General features: G+C 37.9%; 1 protein-coding gene across 2 annotated transcripts in view; it reads right to left on the bottom strand.

Moving 5' to 3' along the window:
- Positions 1 to 7,178: 7,178 nt before the first annotated feature.
- Mdfic (MyoD family inhibitor domain containing) overlaps positions 7,179 to 10,646 on the bottom strand; it is an 81,604-nt gene continuing 78,136 nt past the window's right edge. The window contains exon 5 of one of the 2 annotated variants that reach the window (NM_175088.5): positions 7,179 to 9,730. In NM_175088.5, coding sequence (NP_780297.3) covers positions 9,483 to 9,730 — 248 coding nt within the window. In that variant the 3' untranslated portion in view covers positions 7,179 to 9,482. The remainder of the gene's footprint in view (positions 9,731 to 10,646) is intronic. The other variant, XM_030255200.1, reaches the window with a different exon arrangement.

The following is a 10,646-nucleotide window of genomic DNA, read 5'->3' as shown; positions in this document are numbered from 1 at the left end:
ATAGATCTGTTAATGTGTACCAGTGTAGAATCATTTCAATGTGTGGAGGAAAAGTAAAATTCCATTACACATATGGATCCTACAACATTTTTTGTAAACCCAGATGTAAGCTGGACCATTCTGAGTAGTGATGATGTTCTCCTTGCTTCCTTTAACCAAGCTGTAATAGGATGAAATGTAATAGGATGGGTGATCATTAAAAGAAGATTCTGGAGGAGCCATCTGGAGTGTCCAGTGTTGCATTTTTCACTTACTCTACCGTATTTCACTAGCTGTCCATAATAAAGATACATAAATATCCAAGGGGTTCTGAGTATGAATGTTTGCAGCCCCATAGTAGGAACAATATGAACTAACCAGTACCCCCAGAGCTCCCAGGGACTAAACCACGAACCAAAGAAAACACATGGTGGGACTCATGGCTCCAGCTGTATATGTAGCAGAGGACAGCCTAGTCGGTCATCAATGGGAGGAGAGGCCCTTGATCCTGTGAAAACTCTATGCCCCAGGATAGGGGAATGCTAGCGCCCAGAAACAGGAGTGGGTGGATTGGTGAGCAGGGGGAGGGAGGAAGGGATAGGGGGCTTTCAGAGGGGAAACCACGAAAGGGGATAACATTTGAAATGTAAATAAAGAAAATGCCTAATTAAGAAATACACCATAACATGACTGGTTTCAGGCATGTGCTTTTGCACACACACAAACAGATAACCTCATCCATCAGTCAGGACACTGGCAGGAAATCAAAGGCTCACTCACGGCAGAAGAGAAAGGGCAGAAGAGGAAGGAATTTGATAAGCGACTATTTGCAAAAGAACATCAGTTGTAAGAAGAACATCAACAAAGCGATTGAGGTGTTAGAAAGCAACCAGTCAGAAATGGTTACTTCCAAAGCCTAGAGATAAAGAATGAAGTATTAGGAATCCAAGAAAAGGAATCCCTGGCCAGAAATCTTGAATATGGAGTTCAAATCATAGCCTATCAGAAAGGACCCCACGTCCAGAATGGGAGTTATTAACAATCCCTCTCTTCCAGTTTTTGGTTTCTGCTAGTGTCAACCCTCAACAGATGCCCACCAGAGAGCAAGCGCATAAAAAAGGCAGAGGTGTTAACATAGATACTGAAGAGTAAAACAAAGGAGGAACAACATAGTCATAAAGACATCAGACACTTGACTAGAAGAAAAAGAATTGATAGTAAGCACAAGTCAGTAATCTATAGCATGATGCCTCAGTTTACAGTTACTGCATGAGATGACAGTTACGTAGTAAAAATAGCAATGATCTTATATCTTGTTTAGAATCTAAGGCTATTTATCCATTCAAGGTAGGGAAGATGAGAGACAAGAACCATGACCTGTAAGCCTTCATGTCTTCATTCCTTGTTGAGGCAGAACAGTGGCGATCAAATCTGTTTTTTTCTTCTAAACAATGCGTGGGATTTCATAAGACATGGGCTGATGTAAAGAAATGATCCAAGAATACAAAATTAAGTTTTCTTGTTTTACCATTGAAGTAAGCATCACTCTGGGAAACAAAATCTAGTAATAGGTCCCAGTTTTTTCATCTGTAAAATGGCGGTTAAAAAAAAAAAGTATATCCAAGAAGAACTGTAGCGTTGAGAAGATCAAATAAGAAAATGGATTTGGTTTGCTTTTGAAAAGCTTAACAAGCTCTACAAATGTCAGGCCCTATCACTTCTGGATGCTATCTCTCAAAGCTGGTCCCTGGGTATGTGCTTGCCAATCATCATATCCTGTCTTTTGGACTATCTTCCCTTAACACATGGAGCGCTTCACTCAACTCCAACTGAAACATCACACACAAAGGAAAGATAAGCAGTGAGGAAATCCAAATGTGTTGGCGAGACCACTGCATGTTAAAAAGAAAGAACAAGATTCCGGTTGAACTTCATCTCCCCCATGCATAACTCCTCTTTCCATAGGTTCCATTAACTTCAAAGGGAGCTCCGTGCATGTAAATGATTATATTTATTGGATGCGCCAACTCCTTCTTATCCTCCGGGCACAATTAGAAATATCATAGAAAATGAGTGTTAGAGACTTGGATCCATATTTGATATTCTATGGGAAATTTCCCATCGTTACAGATGTTAAAAATCCTTCCCAACAGTCTAGTTCTAAATTTGAGGTATTCACCCTTTTATAGCCTTGAAGTTTGTTTTCTTACCCCCTACGGTTTTCGAACCATCTTCTTCCAATGAAATAAACTTATTTTCTTTATATCTATATAAACTGGTGATAGTCTTTGGCAGATATACCACTTGGTCTAATAATCCAAATTTAGACTCTATTGAGAAATTGTTAGTGCTTTCTTAAGGTTATCTCATAAACAAAGAAATTCTGTTCCAACTTCCATTTCACTCCGGGAAATGCTATCAAGTCACAGCCCAGGCTCTAAATTCCTGGATGCTCACTTCGATATTACATTCACTAAACTCCAGTGTGATTCCAGGGTTCAGTGTAAATTCAGGCATTATCACTCTTCTTGTTAGATAGTGAGGTTTCTATGGTAAGAAACTTTCGAATCAATGAAAACCCCTTGGTGTATACAGAGCCCTGGGCCTTTTACAGCAATTCGTTGTTTATCCACTCTGTATTCAGGAGCCTTATAACTGTTAATGAATGGAAGTGTCTCTGAGGCTGACTGTGGCAAACAACTTAATGTCCTCATTCTGTTCCATCAGTAAATATAAAGATCCGATAAGTACTACAGGCATCTGGCTTCAGCAATATTGTGGGTGTTTGTGTGTTTACAAATTCACCAAAGAGAACAAGTTAATATTCAACTGTACAATCTTTTCAAGTGTCACATGGAGAAAAGTAATGAGCCTTTCAAATTAAACAGATTGAATTACTCTGAGAGAGAATGATATATTCACACAGTGAACATATCTGTACTGAAAGATACATATAATGATTCTTTCCAATTCACCTTGCAGACCAATAAATAAAGCTACATCAAAGTAATTTAGGCCCAGCTTGAATTATTTGTAATGAATAAATAAGGAGAGTCTAGCGTTAGTAAATATTTATAAAGCAAAATAATCTGAAGTCTATATAGCAATCAAATTTTTAGTGAAAATATGTGTAAGTGGGTTTATTTTGAAAGGAAACGTCCTAGTCCAAGTGTCATAACCAATTAAATTCTCCAGGTAATGACCCCATTTGCATAGTGAGCGGAACCCACAAGTGGGAATTTTAATGGGTACACCACCTGAGTACAGTAATTGGGAGTGACACAACTTGAACTAGTTTTGTGCTTACCTCACTGAAATTCTACTCAGATTATTTTGAATGTCAAGCTACAAGTCAAATTCCAAGCTGATGGATTTGTTTCTTTTTTAAGCACCAAGTCTGAATAAAAAGAAATGCATGGCGTCTCTTCGCTTTAAGTCATCTGTGTGTCTTTCTCCCCATTGCTTCCTTTTCTTCAGTGATTGGAATTTAATTTTATTCATTAATTTGTGAATAATTAGATAAAAAAAAGAATGTCCCCAGCAGCTAAATTGCTGTTGGATTGCAAGTTAATGTACTTTTACCAGAACGTGTATTATAGAGTTAAACTAGAAAAACAGTTTACAAAAATGTAATTGTGTCAATATGCCCAATTATTCTTTCTGATGATCTAACAAAATCTAAGGTAATGAGTATTCCGGGGTGTTTCACGTGCCCCTTACCTTGATGCTGATAAAACACACTTTCCGCAGAGCTGATCAGAGGAGACTTGTCACCTGAAAGTGCTACTTCTAAGATATTCTCTGTATCTCTCGGGCACTATTCATGTCCTTGAAAGAACTGTGCACTCTGATTTGAGGGATCATATGACGGCCACATTAAATTATATAATAAAGGAGATTTTTAAAACTCTTAACAGTCAGACACATGATGAACTGTGCTTTGCGGGTTTTGGAGGTGGCATTTCAAAACCCCTTTTGTTTCACTCCAAGACTGCTTTCAGTCCTGTTTGTAGGTGTGCGACACAACTCAGCCACATCTGTAATTGGCGTAGCATCCAGCAGACAGGCTCTGTACATCTTTACACTGCAACCTACCAAGTTAAGAAATGGATGGGTTCAATATAAAACAGCAGGCTGTTTTTAGACATAGTTACTAGTGCACAAGCTTTAATATGGCTTGGCTCCATCCTATAATGAGGTCTTTTGGTTCCCTGCTCAACAGACTTTTATTCCTTTGGAAAAGGCTATGAACTATGTCAAGTGGCTCGGAGGCTTTTGTCCTCCCCTCTTTCTTGGCTTTGGAATGGGATTCCTTTGCTTTTACCCCTTTATGCATCAGACAGAACTTAAGAACCGTTTCAGTTTTTTTTTTCAAGTTAAACTTAGAATTTCTGTGCTTGAATTTGCTTTTCGCTATTAAAAATAAGAATAATAATAATTATGTCCTCAACTAAATTTCACAAAAGGGGGCTGCATGGAGATAAATACCTAACTGTAGGGCTCTGCTTTGCCTTTAATAGATGGGTCTTTAGCTCCAGGTGGCTAATGTGTCAAAGGATGGGTTTCCTAAAATGATTTCTTCACAGGCACCTCACAACCAGGTAAACGATTCTTGGTTTGTGTTACTCGAATAGGCTAAGGGACATAAACAGATATAAATAATGCATAAGCAAGCAAGAGGACTAGAAATGTGAGCTAATGTCCAGTTAGGAGACATGTAACTGCTTATTTGAGAATTCTGAGTTTAGTTATGGCTTTAGTGGTAAACATGCTCTGTCTCAGTATGGTAAGAGCAGGAGGGTACAGGCCACTGAAGGATTCTGGTCTATAGCTAGGGTCTGGTCATGGCTTTGACATTCACTTCCAGATTAGCTACTGATATCATTTAAATTTGATCTTATGGGTAGTATTTCAAGTCATAGTCCTTTGTTTTTAAAAAGATCTATCTATCTATCTATCTATCTATCTATCTATCTATCTATCTATCTATCTATCTATCATCTATCTATCTATCTATCTATCTATCATCTATCTATCTATCTATCTATCTATCTATCTATCTATCTATCTATCTATCTATCTATCTATCTACCTGTGTGTGCCAGAGGAGCATCTAGATGAATTTAGATGCACATGTGCATAGAGGTTTCCCAGGAGGATAGAAGAGGGTGTCAGATCCCTCAGAACTGGAGTTAAAGGTAAGTCCCGTGATGTGAGTGCTGGTAACCAAACTCCGATGCTTTGGAATGTGGGTCCTCTGAAAGAACAGGAGTTGCCCCTCCAGCCCAAGTCCCAAATTCTTTTTTTTTTCATTCCCTTTTCTTTCTTTTTTTAAAAAATTAGATATCTTCTTCATTTACATTTCAAATGCTATCCCGAAAGTCCCCTATACGCTCTCCCCTCCCTGATCCCAAACCCACCCACTCCTGTTTCCTGGCCTTGGCATTCCCCTGTACTGGGACATATGATCTTCACAAGACCAAGGGCCTTAAAGTAAAAGGTGCTACCATTGTTCACTGGAAATTTTGCAATGAAAAGATACAGGGTCAATTTAGTAATCAGGGACCATTTCTACTAAACCAACCTTCTTATTAGGGCCATACCACAGTGCTATTTTGTTTCCATAACTTTTTTCTTCTATTTAAAACAAAATCTCTAACAATAGTCTGAAAGAGTTAAGCCACAATGGAAGCCTCGGTGGTAGAGTTATCAGCTCCTCTCTGGAGATGTCGATCTTCCTTCATGGGTTGGAACTTCCTGAGCATTATGTCATTTCCTTGGGATGCCTAGCATCAAATCAAGCACATAAAAAAATCACTCATAGCGATGTACACTGCAAGGACTGCCCAACAGTAACAAATACAAGGTTAAAAATGTAAGGAGATGTGGAGGCAATCCTAACAATCTTAAACCCCTTGTTTCCAAAAATTGGTATGTTGCTACATTAGCATAAGAGGGGAAAATAACATTTTATGAAACCTTAGTCCTCACAAGTAATTGAAAGAGAGGAAAGTTTCGAATAGTGTTAAACTAAAAATAATCTTTGTAGTAAGGTTATTAATATTACTAAGTATCATTATCAGTAAATGATTGATAGAAAAACATACATTAAGTGGTATTGTAGAGGGCAAGCCATTCTTTGGATGGAGCCTTGTTTCTGTTAGAGAGTGATGTTTAACAGATAGCATTTCAGAGTCTAGAGGATGGAGATTTTATGGATAGATAATGGCAAGTTATTATACAAGTTTGCCTTGACTACTCTTTGATCTATTCAGACAACACCAGCATTTCAGATGAAGAAAATGGTCATAGAAACTCACTGTGAAGACAGAGAAAAAAGTTATTTTTTTTCTTAAAACACAAACAAACAAACAAAAAACAGAAAAAAAAGAAAAATAAGAAAAAAAGCCAAAAACCAAAAATATTTTCGTGAATATCATTGTTTTTGTAAAATCTCAACTTCAAAGCGTCTCTAAATATTAGTCATTGCTGTCTTAGGTAGAAAGAGTTCTGACAATGGAGTTGTATGCAAAGTTCATTAAATGTAACACCCAATTTTATCACTTGGAATACGTGTGTTTGCCACTCAGTGTCTGCACATACAAAACAGTTTTTTTAGTTTGGTAAACTGAAACGAATGCCTGAAGTTAATGAATGAAATCAATCTACTCAAAAAGGTGAAAACTAGTGGACTGTTCATACAAATTCCTGGTCTTGGGTGAATGAACAGGGCAACTGATGTGAGTCTGATGTTACCCTGTGATTATATACTGAGGTGCAAGCTGTCTTTGAATGCTGTTACAGGGAGTGCACTATGTGAAGAGGAAAGAAGAGAAGAGGTGGATGGGAAGAAAGAAGGAAGAAGGTTGGGCCAAAGAGGAATGGCAGAAGTAACGAAGGAAGAAAGTGAGGGGGAAAAGCTTGTATTTTTTTACATGTTGTGAATATTTAAAGGAACACTGCATTTTGGTATCATAGGGCAGCAATGACTTGCAGACAAATGATTTCCATATATTTCTCAGTTCATTAGCAGACATGAGTCTTGTGCTGTAGACAGACTCAGAAAGAGAGACTAGGAAAATTTTTCAGTAAGACATATAAGAGAGTAATGAAAATCTTCAGGTTTTAAATTATTGTTGAAAATATTTAAATATAAAGCAATTAATATATTAATTAGACAAAAAAGATCTTAAAGCACAGTCAGTCATCATAATTCTTTTTAATTTTAAAATAGTCAGGATCCAGTTTGAAAATATGCCACGTTTAAAAAGAGATGGAATATCTAGGTGTAAACTATAGCAATTAGTCTTGACGGCCATAAGGTTCAACAAAACACTTTACATGCCAAAATTCTAAAATATGCTAAAACTGTTTTCACATTTGCCTATTTTTCTTTTGAATTATACAAGATGCCTTAAGGAATGGCTTGCCTGGAGTAGAGAGCTGAAGAATAGTCCTACCTGTACAAGTATGGAAATTAAATTCTGGTGTTCACTAATGCTCTCTATTACAGAAAAACATGTCGAATGCACTAACATTTTCATTGCAAATCATAGCAAGATATATTCAAGCATCAGACAAGCCTCTTGGTTAAACAGTTTTACAGGATAATGAGGCAAATATTTTAACAATCATTAGGAGGCTTATCCATAAACAGATGGCACTTCTTCATCCTATGATATAAGCACACACTAGCATTGGGTATGTGGAAATACTAAGGTTGCCATTATATTTGACGCAGCGAATCAAAGCTTCTGTTTCAAAGACGAGGAGGAAGGCAGCTGTACATTAGCATCGTATTTAAAGTGTATGCACGTGGAAATTGCACTAGAAAGGAGACGGATTAGCTTTTCTTTTTCAAAGAATATTTAAAATAATAATTTAATTATAAGCTAAGCTAACTTTCAAAGGAAAGACACTGGTGATGTCGCCATTCTTCATGAAAAAGAAAAAAAGTTTAAGTCTCCTAAAGGCCTAGGCTGGCTAATGGCTTCTTAAGATTGCATTATTTCTAACAATCTAATATTCATCTGGAACTAGAAAGAACCACTAACAACAACATACTCTCAAGAGCCTACAAGGAATCAGTCAATATAACCAAATTTTAAAATCTGGAGAGAAAGGGAAAACGCCCACGGGAGGGTGTGTGTGAATCCAAACTCTCCCCTCCACATGAGCTGACTCCATCACTGTAGAATTAGTCTCATTGCAGCCCCTCTTCTTCGTACTTTAGTATCTTTATAACCTGTCACTTGGCATAATTTCACACACAGTTGGAATCCTGATACCTGGTGGATGGTGTTGGACGTCGGAAGTCCTCCTGTAGTGGATCCAAAACTCACCTCCTTATGAAAGACAACATGGCTAGGACTACAAGCCAATGAAAATAAATAGAACCCCGCCCCCCCCCACCCCTGCATGATAAAGAACCGAGTCTTTCCAAATATAAGGCAGCTTTGGAAAAACCCCAAGGAATACTGGGATTTTTTTAATCTTAAAAAAAAGGAAAAAAAACCAGCTCATTTAAATGAACGTTGTTAAAAAGTGTTCTACATTTTTTGGTAAAATATAGTTATGTTAACAAGGTATTATGTTTTCATTAAAATTTATAACACTTAAATTACATGTAGGAAAGTGCGTATTTGCATTAGTTGAGATTTTACAGTTCTAAGAAAGCTGTGTTGCTGCGATATACAAGGCAAATCCTTTTCACTTGTCCAAAGCACTGACAGTCTAGGCTGTGTACCTTCAACATTTCCTTAAATTCAAGTAGCTGGTCCTAGAGCATCCACAGTGCCATATCTTCCTCCAGGCCTTCTTCTGTAACCTGTTATTCACTTCTGTATGTTCCTATGGCCTCTTGCCTTTACAGTCTTGAAGCCAGCATGCTTTGAAACCTGGTTCATCCTTTACAGCTCCCATCCTGCTTGCTTCCATTACACTTCCTGCCGCTCTGGATGAGAGCAATGTGATCTTCTTCAGAGCACTCTGGCAGAACAAGAGAGCTGAAAAGCCCAGAGGAGACCAACACGGAGAGTCCCACATCTGTTTACGGCTCTGCCCAATGTTTGTGCTTACTTAGAATTAAAAAAAAGTTTGCTTTTAACCTCCAATAGATAAACATCAAAGTGATCTGGCTTAAATACATACTGAGCAATGTTGTGTTTAGAGCAAAGAGCTGCTCAGAATGGTTAGCGAAAACAGACATGTCAAGAGAAAGAAGACATTTAACATTTTAGGCTGTGTGTGTCAAAATGTCTTCCAATTATTGTCATCTATGAAGAAGTTTCAAAAAACCAATTAGACAGTCAAAACTTCACATATTAAACCACATACATCCGGCGAAAGGAAGAATTTCAGAGCTTACTTAGAAGGAATGGGTCTACAAAAAACAGTGCAAATACTGAGTTGTTTCATGGGAGTCTTACCATGCGCCTTTCTTTCCCCTACAAGAAATATTGTAAAGTTGTCTCCAGTTTTAGTAAAAACAAGAGATAAATCTTTTATGAAGGAAAACAGATGCCACAGCATTCCATGCAGATTTCTAGACAGTCTGACGATTCACAACAGGCATCCATGATGCCGCAGTCCATGTCACAGGGGCAGCTACAGTCATCACCCATCTCATCGCCACAGCAACAGCAGCAGGCTTCGGAGGTGCAGATGCCACACGAAGCTTGTCCCAGGACAATGTTGCAGAGGGTCAGGAATTCACAGAACAAGCATGCCAGGATACAGTGGACACAGCAGTCTTCATTCGCAGGCCAGAGGGGAACACATAGTGAGAGAAAGAAGAGACACAAAACACACGTGTTATCCAGAGTCTGGGTAAAAGCTGGTCCATGATACAACTCAAAAGACACTCAGCCCTACACTTCTGCTGTTGAGAGTGAGCTAGATGGACAACAAGAAGCTCAAGTTCAATTCTAGATGAGTCATCTCTAGATGGAGAAACTGGATTAGAAAAGGAGCTGTGATCATGTGTTTCTGTGCATGGGTGGTAGATTACCTTTCTGACTCACCGAGTCATGGCTCTGGATCCCAAGGATCCATTTTCTGTGTTTCGTATCAATTGTTCCTACAACCTACTGCTCTCCGAAACAGTGTGCTAAGAGTAAATTTAATAAATATAAAGTTTATTCATGTGTTCCACACATAGGCTTCAAAAATGGGAAGAGTGAACAGGAGAAATTAGATGTATTAATCATTAATTCAGAACTTAAACTAGAGTTCATTAAACCGTGATCTACATGTTGTCATTTCCAATCAACTCAATCTCTTTCTGTTTCTCCCCTTTTCTCTTTATGTTATAAAACCATTTATAGACCAAGAGTGAGACTCTCTAATTTAGTCCAACTACAGTTACTAGCTTTACCTAGTTCTAAGAAAATGGCTAGGAAACACCAAGAATCACAAAGTAGCTTCCCCACTTTTGATGGTGGCAAAGTCATTCCATCTCTACCACTTCTTCATGTTTTCCTAAATAACACTCATCATATTTCACAAACTGATGGGAAGAAAAATTTAAACAGCCATCTAATATATTTATTACACATGCTTTAGAATTTTTTTTAAAAAGTTGTGACAAATGAAAGGACTACCTAGTGGAAATACTTATTTCTCAGATCCTTAACACATGTCACAGAACCATATGACTAATGCTTAAG

This window comes from Mus musculus, chromosome 6 (genome assembly GCF_000001635.26).
Source record: "Mus musculus strain C57BL/6J chromosome 6, GRCm38.p6 C57BL/6J".
Taxonomy (NCBI): domain Eukaryota; kingdom Metazoa; phylum Chordata; class Mammalia; order Rodentia; family Muridae; genus Mus; species Mus musculus.
The sequence above is the reverse complement of the archived record's forward strand: the minus strand, read 5'-3'. Positions and strand labels throughout refer to the sequence as shown.